We start from the raw sequence: 26,072 nt of genomic DNA on the forward strand, positions 1-26,072 counted from the left end.
TCACATTATTTGAAACTCTAGATGATTCCCTACTGCTGAAATGATTTCAACTGGAGGATATACACCATATTTACGTTGTTGCATCTGCCAATTACCGCACTGTAAGGTGAGATTTATCCCCCGATGATAGTGGAACCCTTGATCCAAGATATCTATTATTTAATGGATAACTTTCTGCATTGTATTCCTGCCTTTATTCCTAGGAGTTCTAATGTAATAGCAGATCTCTTAGCCAGGAAGGCCCTTTCGGTTTCGGGCCCGAAAGAATGGCCGATTTCCACTGAGTGGTTGGTGGCATTATGTTCACCCCCACCCCCCCACCCGCCTTGAATAAGATTGTTGTTTACCAAAAAAAAAAAATTACCACACTATTTCTGAAGCAGAAAGTACCTAGAAGAAGAAAACCCATAATCAAAAAAATATGCTGCCATTAGATTGAGCATCTATGTTGCCAGAGGAGATGTGGAAGCATAGTCCTCACCGTTTCCTATGCGGAAAACCTAGATTTGGCCATAGAAATTACACTTTTATTTGCTCTTTTTCATTCCTCAGATATTAATTTTGCCTGCAACAAAGTATAATGCTCGTGTACCTTACCAAACTAAAACAATAGCTTGGATTTTTTTTTTTTGGATATGAGGTTCATCCGGGCCAGCTTGCACGCACCCTTCCTGTGGGAGGTTGGGCCTTTAACCGCTTTACTAACCTATCATTGGACATGGAAGATTAGCCCGAGTGACATATTACCTGAGATGCACAATTGACGTAGTAGTGCTTGAGCGCAATAGTGCGCATAATAGTGCTTCAGTATATGTTGAATTTATCATAAACATTCACACAAGAACTCAAGAATTAACGTGGTTCGGCATTCATTGTGAAGCCTACATCCGAAGCCTACATCCAAGGCAAGAAAACCTCAATCAACTTACTTCTGGGGCGAGGTTTCATTATCTTTAAATAGAAAGGAGTAGGAGTTTTACAAGAAGTTAAATTCTAACTCCCCCCTCTCGCTAGTCTCCTTATAGAGTTGGGAGACTAGCAAGTTACATTCATAACACTCCCCCTCAAGTTGGATCGAGAACATCATTTGAGGTCAACTTGCTCAATGCAATTTGAAACAATCCCTTTGACAAGGCTTTGGTGAATACATCTGCAAACTGATTTTCAGTTCTTACATAAGGGGTTTCTATAGTTCCATCCTGAACCTTTTCAAGAACAAAATGACAATCAACTTCAATGTGTTTAGTTCTTTCATGAAACACCGGATTAGAGGCAATGTGTGTAGCCGCTTGATTGTCGCAGAACAACTTCATGGGTTTTTTAGAACCTTACACCCCCAATTCTTGAAGTAGGGCACCAATCCAGACTAATTCACTAGTGGCAGACGTCATTGCTCTGTACTCTGATTCTGCACTAGAACGAGCGACAACATTTGTTTTTTACTTCTCCAAGAAACTAAATTTTCTCCTACTAATACACAAAAGCCAGTAGTTGATCTTCGATCAGTAGGATTGCCAGCCCAATTTGCATCGGCATATCCTTCAATGTTTGTGTGTCCATTATTCTTCATGCAAATGCCCCTTCCTGGAGAAGACTTCAGATAACGTAGTATATGATTAACCAATTCCATGTGCCATTTGGTAGGATTATGCATAAATTGACTGACATAGCTCACTGCATATGCAATGTCAGGTCTAGTAATGATCAAGTAAATCAATTTTCCAACCATCCTTTGAAAACAATTATTATCCTGCAATGGAGAATCATCATTAGTAAACTTACAAGTGTAATTCATAGGTGTGTTGGCTGGTTTCACACCCAATTTGCCAGTTTCCTTCAACAAGTCAAGAATATATTTCCTTTGAGAGATGAATAATCATTTACTAGACCTAGCAACTTCAATTCCAAAAAAGTATCGTAGTTGTCCCAAGTCCTTGATGTCAAAGGTTTTGTTCAAATATTCTTTGAGGGTATTGATTCCTTCATGATTATCTCCAGTGATTACAATGTCATCCACGTATACCAGAATTACTATTGTGCCAGTAGAGGTTTTCTTCTCAAACATGGAGGAATCTGATCCACTTCTAGTGAATCCAAATCTAATAAGAGCTGTACTTAACTTTCATACCATGCTCGTGGTGATTGCTTTAGGCCATATATTGCTTTCTTTAATTTACAAGCAAATCCATCTTGTTTTTCTAATGGGTGGCCTAAAGGAATTTTCATATAAATTTATTCTTGTAAGTCTCCCTGTAAAAAGACATTCTTCACATCCATTTGCAAAAGTAGTCATTCACAATTAATGGCAACTGACATCAACACTCTTACAGTATTCATTTTAACTACAGGAGCAAATGTCTCTCTATAATCAACTCCATATGTTTGAGTATATCCTTTGGCAACAAACCTTGCCTTATATCTCTCTAGAGTCCCATCACTCTTGAACTTGGTCTTATAGACCCAACGACATCCAACTGGATGTTTGCCACTTGGGAGTTGTACTATATCCCATGTTTTATTTTTATGAAGAGCTTCTAGTTCCTCATTCATAGCTTTCACCCATTTAGATGAATTTTTAGCTTCAATAAAATTGGTCGGCTCCTTATAGTCTTCAATGGCCGAAAAATATGCAAAATATTGAGGGGCGATATTATCATAACTTATATGAGATTGGATTGGATACTTAACTGTATGATAAGTGGTAAACTCACGCAATCTTACTGAAGGCTAAGAGACCCGAGTAGATCTGCGAATTGGTAATTGCGCTATAGTTTCAACTGTATCATTTTCTACAATAGGTACATTTGTAATTGCTTCACCATGTTGATTCTCGTCAGTATCTTCAGTGACATCACCTATAATAGTGCTACCTTCAGTGGTGTCGCCCATAACATTGTCTTCATTAGCATCACCCCTTACAGACATGTTGTCTGAAATAATTGGTAATGGGATAGGAACAAATTCACAGTAATCTAGCTCCCCTTGAGTTTGATTTCTGTTAGAGATGAACATTTGAGTTTCATCAAAAGACACATCCCGTGAAATAAAAAGTTTACCAGTAGATGGGTCAAAGCATTTGTAACCCTTTTTAGTAGAGGAGTATCCCAAAAACACACATTTGCGAGCACGATGATCAAGTTTATCACCACCTCTGGGCATGAACATAAACAATGCAACAAAAAACTTGAAGATGAGACATCACGATAGGACGATCATATAGAATCTCTAAAGGTATCTTAAAGTTCAAAACTGTACTGGGTAGACGGTTGATTAAATAACAACTCGTGCTTACAGCATCTGACCAATAAGTCTTGAAATAACAAAGATCGAGTCACCTCAAGTAAATGCCTGTTTTTGCGCTTAGCAATCCCATTTTGTTGAGGAGTGCCTGCGCATGAAGTTTGATGTAAGATTCCCAAACTTTTGAGATATGATTGAAATGGCCTATTGGTGTATTCTGTCCCATTATGTGTTCGCAAAACTTTAATGCGAGTTTGATACTGAGTCAAAACCATCTGGTAAAATTCTTGAAACATCTGTAGTACTTCATTTTTGGAAGACAATAAATACAACCATGTAGCCCGAGATTTATCATCAACAAATGAAACAAAATATCTGAATCCATCTCTAGAGTCTATAGGAGAATGCCAAACATCAAAATGCACTAGATCAAATAATGCATTTGAAACATTAATACTATGTGGAAACGACATTCTGTGTTGCTTGGAAAAATGGCAGGCATCACAACCAGTATAATTAAAAATAAATCAGGATTTAAAGATCGTAAAATCCTATCAAAAGGGTGACCCATACGCCAATGCCAAAGTTGAGATTTCTCTTGATTATTCATAGAAGTCAATGCACTAGTTGTAGGATCTAACATATAGAGTCCATTTTGCAGTCTACCTTCACCAATCATTGTCCTTGTTAAATTGTCTTGGAACACTACTTTGTCCATTGAAAAAATCAAATTACAATTTAAACTCTAAATAATTTTACTAACGATAACAAATTCACCAGATAATGATGGCACAAATAATGAATCAGTCTTGGTTGAAAATAAGTTCAATGTTCCTTGACCTTGGATTGAGACAGTAGTACCATTGGCAACAGTAATAGGAGGATAAGATTGTAACTTATCAGTGCTCAAATCAGACAAAAGAGTGGTAGATCGACACATATTGTCAATTTGCCCCGAATCTACTATAAATAAATTCTGAAAAGTAAATAGAGCAAGAGTAGTAACATGAGACTGAATGAAATTTTACAGTAAAGATATAATTTTTCCAAGATAGTATTGTATTGCTAAAGAACTTGCCATGAGAAGATCTCTGTAAGAACCCATAATATCATATACCAATAGAGCAAAACACATTCACACAAAATCCTATGGAAACAACTTGTATAATACCAATTTGAATAAAATAAAATATCTTTCTTTCCTTTTTTTTTTTTTTTCCCCTTCCATCGAATTTTTTTTTTCATCACTTCTCTTCCCACGTTCCTTCCACTCACACAAAAAATATGGATTACATAAAATTAATCATTACAACCTTCTTTTAAAAAAAATTCAAAAACAATATCCAAAAACAGGCATCTCTTCTTCCGTCCTTCTTTTTTTTTTATTTTAACGATTAAAAAGCAAATTTTTTTTTATCTGATCTAACAAAGCACAAAGAAAAGAAAGGAAAATAAATAAAATAAACGTCACGATTCTAGTATTTAAAATCGTACCTTTGACCAATCAATCAAAACCTTCATTGTTCTCCTGCCACATATTTTCTCACGATTCTAGATCTCCACATAACTCGACAACAATCTATCGAATCTTGCTCTGATACCATGTTGAATTTATCATAAACATTCACACAAGAACTCAAGAATTAATGTGGTTCGACATTCATTGTGAAGCCTACATCCACAGCAAAAAAACCCCAATCAACTTACTTCTGAGGTGAGGTTTCATTATATTTAAATAGAAAAGAGTAAGAGTTTTACAAGAAGTTAAATTCTAACTCCCTTCTCTGCTAATCTCCTAAAATTACATTCATAACAGTATACATCATCCATCAACTGGTGTGTTCCCATGAACCTGGAGGCTTGAAAAGCCTCTATCCATATCAATGGTAAAATGGAATAGCCAATTGATGATTCACTCGGGAAAGATCCCTAAAGGATACAGCTACATCATACATCCATGTAGCTAAGAAGCCATTATGCATTCCATTCATCCACATTAAATCATGCCTATTAGAGAAACGCTTCCGTACAAAACATCTGCAAATGCATCTATAGCAAAGCATGAATCTCAGGGTGTGTGTAGTTTGCACACACAATTGGAAAACCATACACTCATGGTTCTTGATAAAAATAACCCTTGGCTAGTTGGCTTATGGCAATGTATGCCTTTCCTAGTGTTCACCATCCCATCGGAGAAAGATTTTAGTAATGTAAACAAAAACTAGTGCTAACACTACAGGACAGAGGCTGGAAGAACTATACCCAGTGAAGAATTCCCAAGAGCTAAGAGCGCACTTCTAGTAATCAGCATTAAAGCCATAAACGGCTAATCACTGGAAGTGACCTTTCGTTGATGAAATCACATTCATATGGCTTTGTGTTGCATCCAGAACAGCTCATGTAGATGCATAATATCCTTTCCACCCATTAAGCAGTGTAACTTTTCTTGTTCCACAGTTGAGTCCTACAAAAATGTGACCGAAATATAAATTATGAATCTTAAATACACTCAATGAATCAAAAGATTATTCAAGAAATTTCTGGATTCTAACTATATTAAAAAAAAAAATGAATTTACAAAACTTACCTCTTAATTATAGTGGTGGTTCAATAAGGGCAATTTGATAATAAGCATACTCAAGAAAAGTGTTCGATCAATATATCGACAGAACTAATACAAGCACACTCTAATACAAACGAATCCAACTTCTCCCAAAAATTTCAACCCTTAACTTCAACATCATCCCTAGTCAATAGCCCATAATGTATGAGAAAAACACACAGAACCCCTAAACTCTTCAACATACCTGCAACACTAGCCATATCTCCCATCACCTGGTCTTCTTCCTGCTTTATAGACATTGCATCAGAATTCAGAACCCTGCCGAAAAACTAACACACAAACAACCATTCCTGGATTCGTATTCTGCAGAAATTTCTGCAAATCAAACCATTTTCATAAGTAAATCACTCTTCTACAGTCTTACACTCCAAAATTAATCCCATACGGCACACCTTTTCTTCTGCACAGTTTTTCCCATTGTTTGCTAACAAGTAAGAACCTCATCTCCAAAATTTTAAACTTCATTCATGAGGGTAAAAAGGTAATCTTTCCTCAACCAGATGATACACATGAAGGGCCACGTGTGTTATGTCTAAGAGCACTCATTGGGAGAAAACCCGATCCGAGAACCCGCCACATCAAACACTACCCGAAAACCTTGTTGCTGTATATTGCCGATTATCGACAACCCAGTGGTTGTCCCCGCAAACGCGAAACAAAATGTACCGTTATTATCTACTGGTATCAGATAATTCGAGGCCGGCAATACCAAATTGGTCCCACCTCCAAAATGCATCTCCACCGTTGGAACCTTTACAACCGACTTACCAGACAGATCATAACACGTGTCGAACAACGAGAACGCAGGCCCAGGTTTTAACTGTGTTCCGCGTCGGAATGCATTTCGGAGCGCTATGTAAGCCGGGCGAGTCAACCGAGTCACGGAGGTGCCCGAGTCGATGATAACGCCACCGTTGCCCATGGCGTCAAGCCTGAACATCGAAGCCTTCATCTCCGGCACCGGCGAACCACCGACGCTGATTCCGGTGAGTTCGATGTAGTAGAACGTGTCGAGCTTGGGATTCGTGAGCATAGGAGCGAAGACGGCCGATTTTGGCACCGAGGATTCACCAAAAATAGCCGATGAGGGTTTCGACGCCGACGACTGGCGATCTGCAAGACAATAAGAAAATTTCTGACCAAAGCGACTCCCAGTCTGAGTAGGAAAGGACATTCTTCCTCGACCGAGCCCTAGCAAACCTGCAGCACCGACGAACAAACCCTCGTTATCGTGGCCGCATCCCAGAGCTACATTTTCCACTTTAGCTCCATGAAAGGTTAGGGTTTCAGTAGAGAAAACGCCGACAGTGAAAGATCCGTCGCCGTAGGAGACCTCGTAGAGGCAAAACCGCCGCTGACTGCAACCGGGAGCATCAAGTCGCCGGCAGAGAGGCGACGAACAAGGTACGACAGCATAAGAACCAGATTTCTTGGGATCGAAGATTGGATCTGTTTGGTTATAGCATTTACGGCAAGGTTTACATTGGATCCAAATGATGTCGCTGCCAGTGTCGAGCACCATGTAGAGGTACTTGGGAGGAGTACCTACACCTAAACGCGTGAAGTACTCTCCACTACCTTGAGTGAAGCCGGAAATAATGGAGCTGCTGAAGTCCTTGCCGTGAACGCCGGTGGCATTCCTCGATCCAGCTGCAGCTGCCATGGTCGAGAGGGTTTCGACCCTAGCCAAATCTCTTTCCAACCTCAGCTTAAAGAGATCTTCTGGTGCTGCATTGAAGGATAAAGCGTCTCTATGCTCTAAGCGAACAGTTAGGTTTTCCATGCTTGTTTCAAAGGCTTCAAGTTGGGACAATGAAGATTCGCTCCATGAGAGATCGTGACTTTGAGTACGAGCTCTCCAAAGAGTCTCTACTACTAGGGTTTGGTAGTGAAGCGAATTTGCAGAACCGACTGCAATGCAAGTGACTACAAGGAACACAAAGACGGTAAATACTTTCAGCTTTGATTCCATGAATGGATAATTACAGAAACCCAGAACCATTCTGAGTATCTATGGAGGGAAATGAGAGACACACGCAAACACACCCACACCCACACCCCGAGAATGAGAATGACCTCAGTAGAGTGCTGCAACGCTTTGGCACTCTCAGTCGAGCCTCTCTGGATCCCTAGAAAATAAGCAAATCTGACGGGGTTTTGTAACTATGGAAAGAAAGCATGCAGTGGCTGGGGCATTTATTTAATTTGGAGTGTTTAGTAGTGAACTTGGTGCACCAATGACACACGAAAAAGAAGACAGGCGCGTGCATTTAAAAGGATAAGATGGGCCCCCCATGTACGCATGTCTCACTAGTAAATATTCTCTCCGCCGGGCACCCTGTTCGCCTGGTTTTTATTCGCGCATGCGAGGAAATCGTCCGCGCGCGTGTTGTCGTGACAACTGTTCCTAAGTAATTTGGTAATTAAACATACAAAATTTTTTTTTTTTAATAAAAAACATACAAACTTTAAATTGAACCAACACGCCAAAATGGACATTGACATCCTATTTTATGTTTGAAAAAATAAATATTTATATTTTTTATTATCTCCGCCGCTTATATTCGCATTCCATTTACCCAAAGATAACTTGGGGGGCGTTTTTTTTTTTTTTTTTTGTGTGTTGGGGGTGTGGGGTGCCGGCCTCCTATTGAAAACATTAATCCAATTTGTCTTGAAAACCGTTTAATCATTGATTTTTAAAATTTTTATTTTGGTAGAGATTTTTTAAATTTTTTAAAAAAATAATCAATAATTTAACCATTTCAATGGCAAATTAACTTAATGTGTCCAATGAAAATTCAATTTTGAAGCGTTTGTGTTTTTCAAACATAAAATAGAGTATCACTGCTTTAAGGTCTTTATTTTGGGGTGTCGGTATAATTTGTTTAAATTATTATATAATAAGTCACATTCAATTACACAAATGGAAAATTAGTAAGATGATTAAGAGCATCATTTCTTAGTGGAGGGGTGCGGGGTCAAACTCTACCAACAGCACATATATATATTTTTTTATATATATATATATATATATATATATATATATATATATATATATATATATATATATATATATATATATATATATATATATATATATATATATATATATATATATATATATATATATATATTATATATATATATATATATCCAATTAAATCAAATTCACAAAAGAGGGCTTCTTTTGTGGGGAATAAGATATTCAACTAAACCCTAACCTTGGCTTTATTCTTCGTCATTTCTTTATACCTGTTATTTTCATTTTTGCAAATCCTTTCGACGAATCCATCTTCTTCAAAGCCTTTCACCAAAAATTAAAAAATAAAAAATAAAAATTTGGTTGATGTACACAAAATTCTTCAAGTCATAAGTATTTTTGAGTGGATCATAGCTCAATGCTCTTAGCCTAGAACTCTTGGACGATATTCTCATCATCTTGTTCTTAGAGATTACTTGATTAAGTGGGAATCGCATTAAATGAGATAACTAGAGATGATTTTGATTGTAGCGATTGTTTCTTGCTGAACAAGAATGATATAAGATTATCATGTTAACTCGAGATTGTTTAGTCGTAGTCACTCAATTCAATAGTTTGGAGTCAATCTATTATTTTTTCTCTTTGCAATAATCATTTATTTACTCTTAGGAAAAACAATTATAATTGCTTCTTTATGTCCCTTGTAATGGTGCTTATTGGGAAAATTTTAGGGAGCTCCCTAAACCCTAGAAAATATTCACACTAACATAGAAGACAAGCATAGGCATTGACTGGCTATATCACCCTATTAGTTTGTTTATCACATAAGATGCTCCATCAAAACCAGAGAGCATTTCAGAAGAACACAATCAACAGTTGAATCCATGGGATATATCCAGGATTTCCACACATTACATTCAAAAGGGTCTTCTCTTTCCCAAAACCCCCCCTACCATTTCCCTTATCAAACAACTTAAGAATTCCCTATCTCGCATCCTAGGTAATTTCCTTCCCCTGGCCAACCGCCTCGTCACTCATAAACAAGAAAACCCACGTTACTCTATTTTCTCTGGATTTTAAGACTTGCCCATACAAGATCCATCTTAGTAATAGAACTAGGGTTTGTTCGATTGATCAACAACCAAGATGAAGAAGATGGGTTTACTCATTAGGCATTAGAGATGATGAAGGAATAGAAGCAAGGTAGGCTTCACTTGTTGTCATGTTTTCCAAAAATTGTGAAAGAAGGGTTTTTTTTTTTTTTTTTTTTAATTTCATTTAATTGGAGGTGAATTGTTGATTTGTTGTAACTTATAAGAGTTTGTTTGTTTAACATCTGTGATTACCAAAACACCTTAGCATCTTAGCCCTCAGATTACTTAGTGACAAGTGTCATAATAACACGCCTTCGTTGACAAATATATGCCCTGAGATTACTTAGTGACAAGTGTCATAATAACACGCCTTCGTTGACAAATATTCGTGCAAGCACAAACAAAAATCTCGTTCGTCCATCGCCTACTCTTCAGATGGGTGACAAATGGCTTACCCATGTACCAAGCAACCACTAGTAGGCCATGCAGAGGGGCAAGGGATGGCAAAAGAACTACTTGCGTGGAGAGGATTTGCATTTTGAAGCTCCACGAGGTTAAAGCTCAAGATTCACATATTCTAGAATTACCAATACTGTAATTTTCTACGATTAACCATTAGGATTATGACACATGGCAATAAATTATCTTGAAGTTTAGTGGTTAAGTTAAGTTGGTACATGGCAGTGTTTTTACCTTGTAATTGGGTCTTAGGTTGAATTGACAAAAACTAATTTTCTAGTGTTGTTCATTTGGAGGTAATTGGCACCCACTTGTTGCCAGCAAGCCGTGAGAGAGTTTGATGTTCTACCCTAACAGATAGAGGTCTATCCTCCACTCACGTCTTTTCACCACACAATAAGAAGGGGTTCACTGATATCCTACCTTTAATTCATCTTGTTAGAATTCAGAGGTGGGCCTCCCTTCCAATAAGTGATGGAAACGTGTGAAAGGAATACAAATCTCTACCTAGACGGATAGAAGATTCCAAACTTGGCCATGGGAAGGATGGAGCAAGTAACCAACTAGTAACCTTTTTCATGAATCTATGGGTGTATGCATAAATGATAGTCTAGGAGTTTTTAGTTGAAAGGAAAATAATTAAGTTGGGTATTAATGCAAACCCGATGACACTCATTCCACCGGTGGAAGCGTGCAGTGCCACCATTAAGATCTAGAATAGGCTGGACTTTATTGTGTTTTATTGGGTTGAAGGATCAAGTAATACAGCTCTAATTCTTGAAGTAACGAGGTTCAATGGGCAAAATTTTCAAAGAAGATATACTTCCCTAATTCTTCTTTATCTTGAAGCTAAAGTAGGGAACAATCCATCATGGGCTTAGAGGAGTATTCTTGAAGGTGGGGAGGTGCTAAAACAAGGGCTAATATGAAAGATAAGTATAGGGGATCACATTGATGCTTGGAAGGATCCATGGATGCCCGGATTGAAAATTTTCAAGATCTGTTCTTAGAAACATGAGGATTGTAGGACTCTAAGGTGGGTGATTTGGTGGACCAAGAGACTAAAACTTGAAAGAGCAATGATATTCTCATATGGTTCTCACTGGCAGAAGCTATAGCAATCCTTAGCATTAGGTTGGCATTATTCCCATTGCCTGATGTTCTAGTATGAGGGGAGGGGACAAAACAAGTAATTTTTCTGTTAAGGAAGCCTACAAAATTCAAGTGCTACGAAAAAAAATAGGGGAAAAGGAAAACCCCTCATCATCAAAACTCCACAGTTGGGAAGAGCTAGAGTTCTTTCATCACATGGTGGCTTTGGAAGGGAAGGAATGACTAGGTGGTAGGAGAAAGAATCTGGAAGCCAACAAAGATTATTGAGGCAACAAATATGGCAGCAACAAAGTATTGGCTGAGTCAAAGGGAAAAAAGAATGTCATCCACTACTACAGAACTACAAGAAGATGAAGCCCAATACCAATGGGAACCTCCACCTCAAGGATGTATTAAAATTAATACAGATGCTACATGGATGGAGAGGTCGAAGAAGGGAGGAGAAGGAATTATCATATGGGATCATGAAGGAACTTCCCTTTGGGTGGCATTGATCCTTGGGAAATTTAATTCTGCAAAGGAAGGAGAAACGGTGGCATTTAGATTTGGTCTTTTGGAAGCGTTATCGAATGGGTTTGATTCCATTTTAATTGAGTCTGATTGCAACCAGCTCATTTGATACATTAAGGGAGAGCAGCCACTGCCGACTTCCATGGAGCTGCTGGTTCAAGACATCTTGTTTATTGGTGAAAATGTTGAATGTTGTTTACCTTCTTATGTACCTAGGAGTTCCAACACTATGGCAGATCTCTTAGCCAGGAAAGCCCTTTCGATTTTGGCCGGAAAGTATGGCCACTTTCCACTAAGTGATTGAGGGAGCTATGTTCCTCTACCTCTCCTACCCATTCTTAATGAAAGGCTTGGTGGGTGGGTTAAAATCTTTCTGGTTTCTAGTCTCATTTGCATAAATTTTGGTTGGTTGAGTTCAGGGTTGTTGTTGGAGATTGAGATTGTTGGTACCTAGGTGGGGCTAGATTAGCCGCAATTTCTTACTTGTCATATTGGAAAATTATATATGATGTACGAGCATAAGAGGTTCTTGTTCTCCTCCCAACTCGAGGAGTGGTAACATATTAGAGGGTGCCAACTCAGCCAATCCTTTGAGGTTAAATATTTTAATCAAAGAAAAGAGAGAGAAGCAACAGATGGACAATTGCAAAAGTTGCTCCAACCATGTTTGATCCTTCTTCCCTTCCCTTATTGTTGAACCTTGGGGACTTAGGGTTTGACAAAGCCAAAACAAATATAGAAAGAAAAGCATTTTCAAGCTTGGGTGATTCCAATTTGATAAGGTCAGACCAGAGAATGGTCGGGCCAAACTGGACCAGATCCGGTGGATCCAAGGAATTTGTCAGGTCGACGAAAAGGAAAAGCCTTGGCAAAGTTGTAATTGATTACTCCTAGAATTCCGGAGTGGACTTCCAGAAGAGCAGGGAAAGCAGGGTTGGTCATCGTGTCCCAAAAGGACTCAACTATTGTCAAAGATAGGAATACCCTAGATTTGATGGTCAGCAAGCACTTTGCAGGGGGTGATTGGGCGGCTAAGTTAATTACCGAACACCTATATAAACCTCATTAACTCGCAATATCAAGTACACATATTTTAATCTACTTTCAGAGCTTTGCAGTCCTTTTTATTCTACTCTGTGAGCTTCTACTAACTTGCTCGTTGGAGGCGTTCCCTGACTGTTTTATAAGTTAGTTTGACTTATATGACAGATAAGTTTTTGGAGCAACACAATTCATTCAAGAGTTGGAGGAATTTAATTCTTGTATTTTTCATCATTAGAAGGAGAAATTAGACTTGTGGCTTTAAAGTAATATGTTCATTCTTCCATTACAAAGATGGAGAATAGTGTTCTATAATAATACTTCATTTCTGCTTATTGAAACTAGACAAAGGGGAGTCAAACTCATTGTTCAAAGTATTGGTACCATATCAGATCAAATCAACGTTAACGTTACAAATTTCAAATAAAATACCCATCCATACCAAATATGGTACTATATTACTTCTGTGTCAACGTTACTAATTTGAATACCATGTACTTGGTCAAACCAATTTAAAAAAAGAAAAGAAGAAAAGCATGACCTAGTTCTGTATTTTTGTTTTCATCTGGATTGGTCCTCTCTTAGTCTCTTATTTACTTATTTTTTTTGAAGAAAAGGAGACTTTATATTAATAGAATACAAACAATAATACAGGATTAGGTTATAAAGAACCTACGACCCTGTCGCTCTTCTACAACGTATTAAGAGAGCTGAGCAGGCAAAGAGAGAGGATCCAACAAAGTTTCTTGGTCCGACGTTGTCAATCGGCTAAAAAATCCGCGCACCTATTAGTCTCCCTAACACAATGCACCAAAATATACTCCTAAAACAAAGATTTCAAGTGAAAAATATTCTCAACAATGTGTAGTATCCCCCAATGTGGGTGGTAAGTACGAGGAAAGGATTAGTCTCTTTTTGATGAAATTAAAGTATTTATTTTAATGAAAAGTCCTCTCTTAATCTGATGTATACTTTGAAGAAGATTTACATAAGTTGATTGTTAAGTACAAGACTAGGATCAATTAAAAGATTCTAGAAATGCATCTTATGGTTTTAAATGACAAATTTCTTCTAATTTTGTCAACATAGCATAAAACTTTTGTTCAGATATATATCTTTGAAAAATTACACTTGCAGTTAATAAGGGAGTTTCTATGTATATAAAAAGGGGGGGGGGGGTTAAGAACCTTATTTAGTCTGTATGTCATGGTTAGCTATGAAGTATGACCTCTGTAGCGTATCTTTGAGCTCAAACACCTGATCATCGCTAGTTATCCATGATGGAAACTTCTCTAAAGACATCTTATTTTGAAAAATTTTTGAAAAAGTAATTGAATTGACAAGAGATGATCGTTTATGAAAGTGTGAAGTCCTGAGTTTGATTATGCATATCCTAGGATTAGTGATCTTTACTGTCTTGTCTTTAGTGAGAGTAAGGTTTAAAGTATTCTATGATGCTATACGATACTAGTCAATACGTATCCATATTTGATCAAACTGATACGATACATCTCTATACGTCTCTCCATTGAATTATGCTAAAATACATGAGCCAAAACGATAGAATACTCGATACAGAACTATACGTTTTTTAAAAACAGGACAATGGATCTAAGAAAAAATAAAATATTTTTATCATGAATTATGACAAGTTCATTAGAGTTATACGCTTCTAATGGTTCTTTTTCCTCTTTTTTTTCTTCTTTTTCTATGGAATGTTTCTAGATGATTCATGGGAGGCCTTTTGTATGTTAATTAATAAACTATCATGTAGGGTCCAGAAATTAGAAAGAAGCTTGTCCAGTCGAAAAGGTTTAAAGAATATAGAGTTAAGAGAACAGACCCCACACAGAAGAAAATAAAAGTGAGAAAAGGTAAAATGCTAATACATAAGCCAAAGATAAAGATGGTTCTTAAATATTTTTTTCTTTCTTTCTTTCACATGGGAATATATGTAACTTATACAATTTCAAAGGACATACATGTAATTCACCACTTTTTAAGTATTATTATAATTCTACCTTGTGTATAAATACTGTATTTTTATACAGCCAGCCGTATATGACTTTATCACAGTCTTTCAGAAGTATATTCTTTTTCTTTTGTTAATTACAACGGGAAAAGAAAAAAAAATTAATTGAATTCCTAGCAGTTGTTTTTAGTGTCCATGATAAAGGGTTCTTATATCGAAAGTTTCAAATGGGATCTCATTCGCTTGCTTTCTCATGTCTGAAATCCGTTCGATTTTGATTAATCTAGTTCAAGTTCCGACGGCGAGCGATTCATCTCTGAAATCTTGCAAAACCAGGCAGATTCAACTAGAAAAGGCACCTCTCTCAAGAGGGAAGAGGGGTCGGTTTTAGTTTTTCGATTGTGATCGAGCTCTTCATTTCGCTTGAATCGCTTCGATTTCCACCCTGACCCCTCTTCCCCCTCTTTTTCCTCTTCCTTTTATTCTTCTCTTGTTTGCTGCTGGTGTTCATCATCTTCCAAGAAAATCGAAGGAAGGAGTGAAACAGAGGGGGAAGGATCAAAAGGAAAAAGAAGAAATCTAGAAGAACGAGTCAACGATTCGGCCATTGTTTTATAGTTCTTTAACCCTTCCTGCATTATCCCTTTGTATGAATGGAGTTGGACAGCATTGAATGTATCTCCTCTTTGGATGGGACCGACGAGGAAGAGATCCATCATCACCCTTTCTCGACAAAGCCCCATAACAATATCGTCTCTCCGGCGATTTCTCCTGCCACCAGCGTCCATGAGTTGCTCGAGTGCCCTGTTTGCACAAATTCTATGTACCCACCCATCCATCAGGTCTGTTTCTTTCTTTCATTTTGGCAAATGAGTTTCTTCTCTTAGTGTATCTTTCTCTTTGTGGTTTACTGTTTCTAAGATTGCACTTGTGGTATTGTGTTTGATCTGATTGTGACAACCGTGTTTGAAAGAATTATTTTGATTAAAGGTTGGATCTTGCTTCAATTTGGTTTTAAAACTCTAGCCGCCTGCTAACTCTGGTCGGGACTGGAGTATTGATTGTCCAACTTCATATATTTGTGGCGAAATTCGGTAGAAAAGGGACGTGGGTTTGATGATTATTTCCACTAAGATTAGTTTATGCTCCACTCCGGTATTTGATTGTTTGGCTTTTCTGGCATATGGCCCTGGGATTCGAATGTCATATGGGTTGAAAGAGAAGTAGGTCTCAAGCCTGTTACTTCACAATCCTGGGCTCTTTGTGATGGGTGCTTGTTGCTCAGTTATTAGATATTTTATTCAATATTTCATCCCCCACGAAACCCCTGTTTTTCTGATTCCATGGAGGGTAAATGTCCTACCTATTCTAGATGAAGTTTTGACTTGGGGTACATATCGTAAGGTTTTGATTTTGCCCATTCACCTTTCTCATTGTCTGCAACGGTGGAGTATCCATGATAAATTCTATGGTCCATTTGGATTCATAGCATAAGTTATTGGAGAGGGAAGGAGAATTGCAGTATCTTTAACTTAATATTACCTGGAATTGGCTAGATAAAAATGCTCACTCAAATATATGGGTGCATTTTGAAAATTTTCTGGTCCTTTTGTTGTTTAGTTTTTCCAAACCTGTTTGATGTTTGGTGAAATGATAACCTCCTCGTCTCTTAATTCATGTACCTCGCTTAAGATGTAATGTGACTGATACTCCTTCAGGGCTATTCAGAAACCATGGCTCAAAATTTTCACTGCATGAGATATGTTGAGTTTAAGTATTTTGTGTTTGGTCAAGTTATCAATTGATTGATATATGCTTAGGTCTGTCCAGCATAATCAGTGATGTTGATCAGAGGGTTAGTTAATTATCAATCTATTTTTGATTAAGTGTAAATAAATGATATTTTGTCTAGTTGTTAAATTATCTATTGGTTGTTCTGGCATGCGATTGCTTCCCAATTGAGCTTGCTTTTCGGTTTGAATCCTGTGGCATTTCTTTAACATAATTCCTCAACTCAGTGAAGGAGTCTCATTAGACATTTATCACATATACAAAGATCATTGCTCAAACTTTGGAGGGACCATATGGTGCTAGTGGCAGTCTAATGGGTGGAAGTAACATTTGAGTAATTACATTATAGGTTAGGCCTTTTAATTTTGGGTGTCATTCTGATGGGCCTAGTCTATAAGCCCATCAAGTGGCAACAAATTCCATTCATGGGATTAGTTAAGTGATTGAGTAGGAATTTGAAGGTCTTTATATATGTAATACACCCGCATGAGTTAAAGAGGATTTGAGTAAAGAATATGAGTGCTTTAGAGGAGGGGTGCATACTGGGTTGGTATCTCAAACCTTATTTCTTCTCTTCTGTATCTTATCTTTTCTCCTTGCCTTCTATCTATCTGATTTCTTCCCTTCTTCAATACCATTGATCCTACTTCTTCCTGAAATAACACAGTTGCTTCTTTTATTTCATATATGATAATATATTTGATCATTGAGATTGCATCCATCTAAAGATCCATGACGTGCATTTTCAGATTGCATCAATTTGTATCAGAGCTCGACCTGGCTATTAGGACCATGGATCCTACCTTCATTTTTGCTAGTCACCATCAACATTAACTAATGAAAGTGAACTTAGAATTGGTTGAAACGATCATCGAAGAAACTTATTGACAACTTATATAGTTTAAGAATTTAAGAATAAATTGTTGATCACATCTGATCATATGTGTTCATAAATTGATCCCAGTTGTTGACAGTGGGTGGAAGAACAAGAAGATGAGCCACTCAGGGCAGAAGACTAATTAGCTCCAATTATTGTTTGAAAAACTTTCAATGGTTGATGTCTTGATTGAACCAATTAAATTTGATTGTTGACTTTTTGGTCAAAGAGAATATTTGTGATTGTGTTGAAGATCATCTATTCATCTCACTGTGAAGTTCTTTCTTCTTCTTCTTGTTGTTGGTTTTTTTTTTATTTTATATATATATATATATATATATATATATATATATATATATATATATATATATATATATATATATATATATATATATATATATATATATATATATATATAACTGAGAGACATTGATGATACTGCATTAGACATTAATCTCATATGGGAGGTCTTTGCTCAAGCTTAGGAGGCACATAAAGTAGGTATGTAGTTAGTACACAGGATTAGAATACTTAATATATAAAGTTCCATTTGTAGTATGCTTCATTGAGTTTGTGCGTCATTCTAGGAATTCAATAGCTATTTATATATGCAATGCAGCTTCCATTCAATAAAGACGATTTGATCAGAGAGTTTTAGTGACGTTAGTGGTGCATATGGGATTGGCATCCTAAACCTAATTTCTTCTCTTCTCTTTTCTTCTTCCTCACAAGATGATCAATATTTTCTTATTCTATACAAAACAGTTGCTTCCTCTATCTCAGATCTGATCACTATGTGCCTGCATTTGGGATCCACAATCATGATTTTCAGATTCTGTTTATTGGTATAAGAGCCAAACCTGGTCGTTTGTAGAACCTCTATAGCCACCCTAAGGTCGATTTTATCCCATTGGATAGTGCCACCGGCACTTAGGGACCTCTTAAGTTTGGTAAAAGGGCTTGCCTCCTTGTATGATTAATGTCTCATGAAATTGCAATTCCCCTTCACTGCAAAAAAATTGTCCAAAAATCTTGTCCTGTATCCATGAGTTCTTATTTCTAAAATGCAAAGCATTCCATCTGAGATATTATTAACATATAGTAGTGTGATGAGCCTGCCTACTCACCATGTTTTGGTCAGACTTTACTATAATTTTGGTTCATATCATTGTCAGTCTTTGACTTACCTATTTCTCCCTTTATGGTTACTAGGTTGTGGAGAACCACACGGAGACATTGATGATTTTCTCTTTGTAATCTAGGACTGTTGATTTTGAGCGTTTAAGGAACAATTCGGGAACAGTGATTGTTGCCTTCTCTAGGCTTTCAACATGTGTGGTCCCATTGGCTTTAGAAGTTGATACTCTCGATTGCGGAAATCACCCCAAAAAAAAGTGTGCAACTTTTTTCTGTTTGAGAAGATGGTAATTTTGATCTGGCTGTCTTATCACCTCATTAGTAGTTATCCTTCAGGACAAACGTTAAATACAACAGTTCAGACAAATCACATCAGACACAAACATACCCATCTTGTCCATTATTTGGATGGGGTCCAGGACTTCCAGGTTGGACAAAGACGTGTGACATTTCCGCAGCTGGATCTAGTTTTTGTTACATCTAGTTTGGGTGGGATTCCTAAATCCTAACATGAGAGAGCTTGCGACCGACTTTGCTTGGAGGGTTAGGTTCCATCAATGTATGAGTTCCCATCTACTGGCCATCTTCAAGAATGCTGTGTATGAGAACTTTTGGTATGAGAACTTTTGGTAGAAATCATGGTAGAAAACTTAAACTGCTTATTAAATGGGGAAGGTGGTCTTGTTGGTTCTCAAAACACATTTTTGATTAAGAAATCCATATTTGTTTAAATGGTGATGGCAGCTCACTAATGTCCAACGGAGGTATCTCACAGGGATTATTGGAACATATCATTAAGCTAATTTGGATATATCCTGTAAATCAGAAGTGGCTGATTACATCTTTCTCATATCTCTGATTATAACTTGGATTATTATCACACTCTTCACTGACCTCTCAATTGTTGAGAATAAAAATTCAACTCAAATTATTGTTAATTGTTAACTAGTGATTTCAGTGAAGATGAAGACCCCTAATGTGAGGTGAATAGGTGTGGGTGTGTGGATTGCTAACTTGAAGGTGTCTTATTAGATATGGTTTTTATATTGTAATCATACTCTTTGATGTACTTTCTGCTCTTCATGGCTTGGTAAGGAAACATTTAATTAGCATTCTCACAAAATAATGTCTTTGCAGTGCCACAATGGCCACACGCTGTGTTCTACCTGTAAAACAAGGGTCCACAATCGATGCCCCACTTGTAGACAGGAACTCGGAGACATCAGGTGTTTAGCTTTAGAGAAGGTGGCTGAGTCGCTTGAACTACCCTGCAAATACTGCTCCCTCGGCTGCCCAGAGATCTTCCCTTACTACAGCAAGCTCAAGCATGAAGCACAGTGTAACTTTAGACCATACAACTGCCCATATGCTGGATCTGAGTGCTCTGTCATGGGGGATATCCCCTTTCTAGTTGCCCATCTGAGGGATGACCACAAGGTTGACATGCACACTGGATGCACATTCAACCATCGATATGTCAAGTCTAATCCCCGTGAAGTTGAAAATGCCACCTGGATGCTTACTGTAAGTATGGTGTTCTTTTTAACGATCAGTTTAGATTTCAGAAATGTTGACAGAAATTTGTGTAGACCAATTTTATCATACCATCTATTGTTTGTTAAGGATAGAAGTTCTAGGGAAGAAGCTTTTGTGGCTTCTCACACACCCCACCTCCATCTTTTCATTCACTCCATAGTGCAGATTTGGAGATGTGGCTCTACGGTTCCACTGTTGAGAAACAATAAATGCGTATCGAAATGAATTATACAGCACCAAGCATGGATAGTTTGCCAGAGATGGAACTATGAAACAGTTGTTATGCTCAATCTGTTGGTTGTCGGAAGAGAGTTGTTTTAGTTGTATTCTATTGGTTGTCCGAAGAGACACAGTTGTCTTAGTTGCATTCTAGATTCTGGTCTCTGTCGTAAAGTGATTCTGATGGGCATGTCTCTCTTGTTGTAGGTCTTCAACTGTTTTGGCCAGTACTTCTGTCTACACTTTGAAGCCTTCCAGCTTGGAATGGCTCCTGTGTACATGGCATTTCTCCGTTTTATGGGAGATGAAAATGAGGCACGGAACTATTGCTACAGTTTAGAGGTAGGGACAAATGGCCGTAAACTCATATGGGAGGGCACCCCAAGGAGCATCCGTGATAGCCACAGGAAGGTCAGGGACAGTCATGATGGCCTCATTATCCAGCGGAACATCGCACTTTTCTTCTCTGGTGGTGACAGGAAGGAATTGAAACTACGAGTTACGGGGCGTATCTGGAAGGAACAACAGAACCCAGATGCTGGGGTGTGTATTCCTAATCTTTGTAGCTGAAACTCATGTTGTATCATGTTGGGTGTGCAGACCATTTTCGTTGTAGTTTTGAGACTCATGGGACCAAAGTTTTTTGCTGGTTCTTGGTCAACTGCGTCCAAGTTCCGAAGTTCTCGTCTTTCTCTGTCTCTGTCTCTCTCTGTGCATGTTTGTATGTGTGTCAACTTTCCTATTAACTTAATTATGTACAAGATACTGGGGAATTTGAAAGATATATGGATGTTGGAGGTTTATTCTGTAGTAGCTTGGATTAAACTCATTTTCATTTGGTTGAGACTCTCCTTGGTACTATATTTTGTATTTAAATCTACGGCAAATGCAGTTCTGACTTCTATTATAGGAGAACAATTGTATAAATCAGGCAGTGGAAGTCCTGAAGTTGTGACTGCAGCGTGGTTACTTGTAAAACTTGCTGGTATTCCATCAAGAGTACATTTAAATGAATTATACAAGACCCTCTTTTCTAACATATAGCAGTAATAACTTTGATAGTTCGTGCCTGTGGCATCACCTTCGCTCATGAGATGTATGTATCTGCAAGTGCCCTCAACCTTGACAGGGTGACGCAAAGGAAGTGTGACCAAGGAAGTAATGAGCAGCCAGCAGTAGAGGTGTCAGAACTTGGAACAAGTATATCTCAATGATCAATTTCTTACTTAAAAAGAAAAAGTGAAAAATTAGCATCGTTGACTAAAGCCATATAATTAAGTCCCATCAAGTTGGTCGAAATCAAGGTAGCAATCAATTCCTATCCAGGTCTGCCCTCCAACTCGGACTCAAATGTTGAATGGCATCAGGGTTTTTGAAAATGAAATCAGCAGTGACATGAGGGCCCTTTGATATTGTTTCAGTCATAATCGGCCTGAACCCAAGATATCTACAATGAACTGACAGAATAGGTTGGAACCCTGAAAATTGGGGAGGAGAACCAAAGATATTTTATGTTTTGGAGTTCTGATCCCGCCCACCCACCCTATTTTTCGACGTTCCCCGAAAATTCAAAGAAAAGAACCCCTCCTACTCATTTGAGAACCTGGGGAAAATGTATATTTCATTGAATCCAGAGTTTTACTGAAACACCTTTCAGAACCTGTAATCAATTCCTAAGTTTTTCTGGCCTCTGACCCAAGAGAGAATAGTTATGTATTGCTGAAACAAACTGAGCCTTGAGTAGATGGTCATACTTGATAAACTGAACATTTAAAGACAAAAGAAGGTGACAAAAGAAAATTCTTGATATATGATTGCTCTTCATCCAGTAATATCATTAACGATATTGAAACGCAGTGAAACTCTGTTAGTTGCTGGGTGAACTAACTCAACTCTATTACTTGAAAAGAAAAAAAAATTAACTGGATTCATATTGCAAAGCACCAGCATTCTACAATAATCTCCACATACATCTAAGGAGATCCATCCAATCCAGAGTACATTGTCAACGTATTTAAATAGTTTGTTTTTTCCCATTGCTGTGATTAAAATTAAACCATGAGTTGGTGTCTTACTTAGATATCTTATCTGGGAAATGATGGGCAAAGGAAAGATGTAAAATTTTTTAACTGAAGCTAAATTGCAGCAGTCTCCAAAATAATAGCCATTTCAAGTCTTCCTTTCTGCAGTGCTACCTCAAGATGAGGAAATTTGCATCTTTTGCTTCCAAATGGAATTTCATAGCCTTCTCTGTAGTTTTGCGCACTGCCATCCATATTGTTCAGCTGCACTTACACCACTCTTGCACAATTTCCCGATGTGCTCTTTAACAACAGCTTCCACCTACAAAAGAACCAGCAACTAAAATACTAAAACACTAAAACAATTTGATTATTGTAATAAGAAAAAAAGTACAGATAAAAATAGTTTGATCTCTAACACGAGTTACAATGTAATTCAAGAAAGGACCTCAACAGTGCAACCTCAGTACCTTTAGAATCTTGCTTATTTTTGGTGATCTCAGTGTTAAAAGTAGAATCGCCTTCAATTTCAGGTCAACTTATCCTGGTTGTAATTTTGACAAACTTATACCACTGGTACTAATTTCTTCATCCAAGTTGTAGTCACAATTACCATATATGTCTACTTCTGAATGACAATCAAATTCAAACACATTCTCAGATCCTTCTTCCCTGACCTTTCCTGTAGGGTCATCAGCAACAAGATTCTTGGTCAGGCAACTTGGACCGTTGGGTGGGGGATCTGACAAAAGCCCTGCAATTCTCAATGCCTGTTCAAGACAGCATTTCCAACTGTTGGTTCTGTAGCTCTAGTAGTGTCAGCTGTTGTTCTACACCACCACTAGCTTTCTTGTAATTTGCATGCAGCAATAACATCAGAGAACAGAGATTTGCATATGCTACTATGCAGTTTGACCTATCAACAACCACCTTTTCAATGTTAACAGCATTTGCAACAGCCAACTCTAGCAGTTCTGCAGATACCAGGGAGACTTAATTGCGTCAGGAGATGCTCCTTCAAGCGGTAAAGTTATGCCTGTATGACAAATTTTTGGTTAACGATACAGCCAACCAGACAATACAATGGTGTCAAAACATAACAAAGTACCACTCACAATTAGAAAAAGGGAAAAGGGGCAGCATAGAGAGAGAGTCAGAATCAGAGCAACTACTATATGATTTTCATATGGAGTCAAAGACCCTTCTGTAAACAAGAAGTTCAATATCATTTAACATTAAAATGAGCTTATGAGAATTGTGATGATTTCAAAATTAAACGTGTGCCTTTAACAATTACAAAATTATTTGAGATCCAAAGTGAAAGCAGTTCAATTTTGTTACAGATATTGAACTGAGTTGTTCATGTATAGAAAGTATGACACAGTTTGCTATAGCATGAGGAACTGCTTACATGCCTAACTGAAATAGGGACTTTATTATGGTTACTGGGTGCCAATGCTGGTCTCACGTCTGATGGTAATTGAGCCTAGACAAATCAATGAGAAGAAAAATACATCAGCAAGGTGTTAATCAGCGAGATGAACAGGAAAGTCGTCTGTTTCAACAAAAGAAATATATTTAGATACTAATAATGGATAGTTTTCTTTGAGCACTGCAATATCCCTGTTTACCTCCACACTCTTTCTTGCAGGAACTTCCAGCCCCTAGTTCCTTTTATCTATCTTCATGTCATCAGATTTAGAAGCAATCTCCTTCTGAATATAGGATTGTATTTTGGACCTTTTCGATGAAGAAATGAAGGTCAATCTGTTTGAAGAATTACTTGGATATACATTTGGACAAGTAGATAGGCTCTTTAATGTTGGAGCACAACTCCTTTTCCCTTTGTTATCCAAGTAAGGGTTTCTAATCTAAGCTGATTCTTGACTTGCTTGTCACAGAGGTGAAGTCTGGACCCTATGATTATCATGAATTGGATGAGAAACTCTTTCCACTAAATTACCTTTACTATTATTTTTCTGGTCACCAACAGCTGAAAGAAATGAGAGAGGCTCGACCTTATCAATGCATCAGCTAACTACAACCTGGAAAGAATGGGGTTTGCATGCTCCAGCTCAGGCTCTCGCTCCATCTCTGAGCCATTGTTTGAAGGGTCCAGAACTGACTTCGGAGTTTCAACTGTTTCATGCCTTTTGGTTCTCACATACCGATGCTTCCAAAACTCAGTTCCTGAATTCCTGTCCAATGTAGGTGTTCTGCTCCCTTTTAGTGTTCCGTATATTTTCTTTGTTAAATTCTCCGGTGTATTCCCTTTCTGCAATATTGACCTTTGCGTCTTCTTGGAGTTTCTGGTGACTCCTTGCCTTCTGTGGTACTGTGAATTATATTTTTCTCTCTTGATCCAGCAACATTCTCTCTATCTTTTCTGTACTTCTGAGTGAGTAGATTTTGGGCATGGATGCTCACTCACTATACTCATGGTATCCAAAGTTTCAGCTTCCTTCTCTCTATTGCCTTGCAACTCATCATTTTGCATAATTGCAGAAAGAGTGGAGATTTTCTGGAAATCTCTAAAAGCAGATTCTTCGACTAGTTCCTTCTGGGCAATCATTTCAGATTTTTTCCCGTCTCACTTTCTTTGTAGAAAGCTTGGTTTCTATATTACCTTTAGATTCTCCATCTTCATTTCCAATCAAATTGCATCTCTCAACACGATTTCTAGCATAAAGAATAAAAGGAGAAAGAAAAATCAGAGAAGCTAAAGAGAAAAGACAATACATTCACTGTTGAACTTCTGTAGTAGAATTCACCCCCCCCCCCCCCCCAAAAAAAAAAAAAAAAAACTACTACTACTACTAATAATTTCATAGTAGTGGTTATTGTTATTATATTGAATGTGGTTGGTGTTACAGTAGGACGCCTATGGGCCCCGAAATTTCAAGAGAAAATGCCAATTCATAGAGTCCATTTTATGAATTTGTGCCTAAAATTTGGTATTGAACCCAGACTATTCCCCAACCACCAGTAAAATTGCAACATCAGAAAAGGTTTGCCACCTAGAGGTTCTTTGAGGATGAACTGCCAAAAAAAAGGGGGGGGGATCCCCATCATCATCACAAATTATTTGGATTTGGATCCAGGAGAAAAACAGGGGTGGGAGGGTTGGAGGAAGCCTGTCAAAATTCTAGAACCAACATTTAGAAGGTGAGGGGGGGGGGGGTTGGTCGGGAGGAACCCATTCCCAAATAATGTTCACTGTGACATTATAGTAGCAAAATGCAAGTAACAGCAATTGAAGAACGACACCAACAGTTTCCATCTACCACAGCCACAACATGCAGTTGCAATGCTAAACAACCCAAATGATTTTCTACCAAGAAGCAACTTCTTAAGTCTATTAGACTTAAAAATTACTAAAGAAAAATCCAAAACTTAAAATAAATGATACATAAGAACTCAACTCTCTAACTATTCCGAAAGATCAAGTGGGTAATC

The 26,072-nt window shown here is 37.7% G+C and overlaps 1 protein-coding gene and 2 pseudogenes across 4 annotated transcripts; 1 reads left to right on the top strand and 2 right to left on the bottom strand.

The window, feature by feature from the left end:
* Positions 1 to 4,045: 4,045 nt before the first annotated feature.
* LOC149030401 (aspartyl protease family protein 2 pseudogene) lies at positions 4,046 to 8,071 on the bottom strand (annotated as a pseudogene). 3 transcript variants are annotated; one of them, XR_016171270.1, is made up of 3 exons: positions 5,828 to 8,071; positions 5,503 to 5,704; positions 4,046 to 4,912 (listed from the first exon to the last, which is right to left on the bottom strand). The product of XR_016171270.1 is annotated as an aspartyl protease family protein 2 pseudogene, transcript variant X2 (transcript). The 3 variants fall into 3 exon arrangements; XR_016171271.1 differs by lacking the exon at positions 4,046 to 4,912 and having other exon boundaries at positions 4,925 to 5,704; positions 6,048 to 8,071; XR_016171269.1 differs by lacking the exon at positions 4,046 to 4,912 and having other exon boundaries at positions 4,925 to 5,704.
* Positions 8,072 to 15,213: 7,142 nt separating this feature from the next.
* On the top strand, positions 15,214 to 21,638 carry LOC149030402 (E3 ubiquitin-protein ligase SINAT5-like). Its single transcript, XM_089142699.1, has 3 exons — positions 15,214 to 15,877; positions 19,978 to 20,364; positions 20,803 to 21,638. The coding sequence occupies exons 1-3, from the start codon at positions 15,689 to 15,691 to the stop codon at positions 21,163 to 21,165; spliced, it is 939 nt and encodes a 312-aa protein (XP_088998825.1). The 5' UTR covers positions 15,214 to 15,688; the 3' UTR covers positions 21,166 to 21,638.
* Positions 21,639 to 22,833: 1,195 nt separating this feature from the next.
* LOC149030403 (uncharacterized protein At4g10930-like) lies at positions 22,834 to 25,188 on the bottom strand (annotated as a pseudogene).
* Positions 25,189 to 26,072: the final 884 nt, after the last annotated feature.

Source organism: Hakea prostrata, chromosome 1 (assembly GCF_041222555.1).
Source record: "Hakea prostrata isolate BN-2017 chromosome 1, UWA_Hpros_2, whole genome shotgun sequence".
NCBI classification, from domain to species: Eukaryota; Viridiplantae; Streptophyta; class Magnoliopsida; order Proteales; family Proteaceae; genus Hakea; species Hakea prostrata.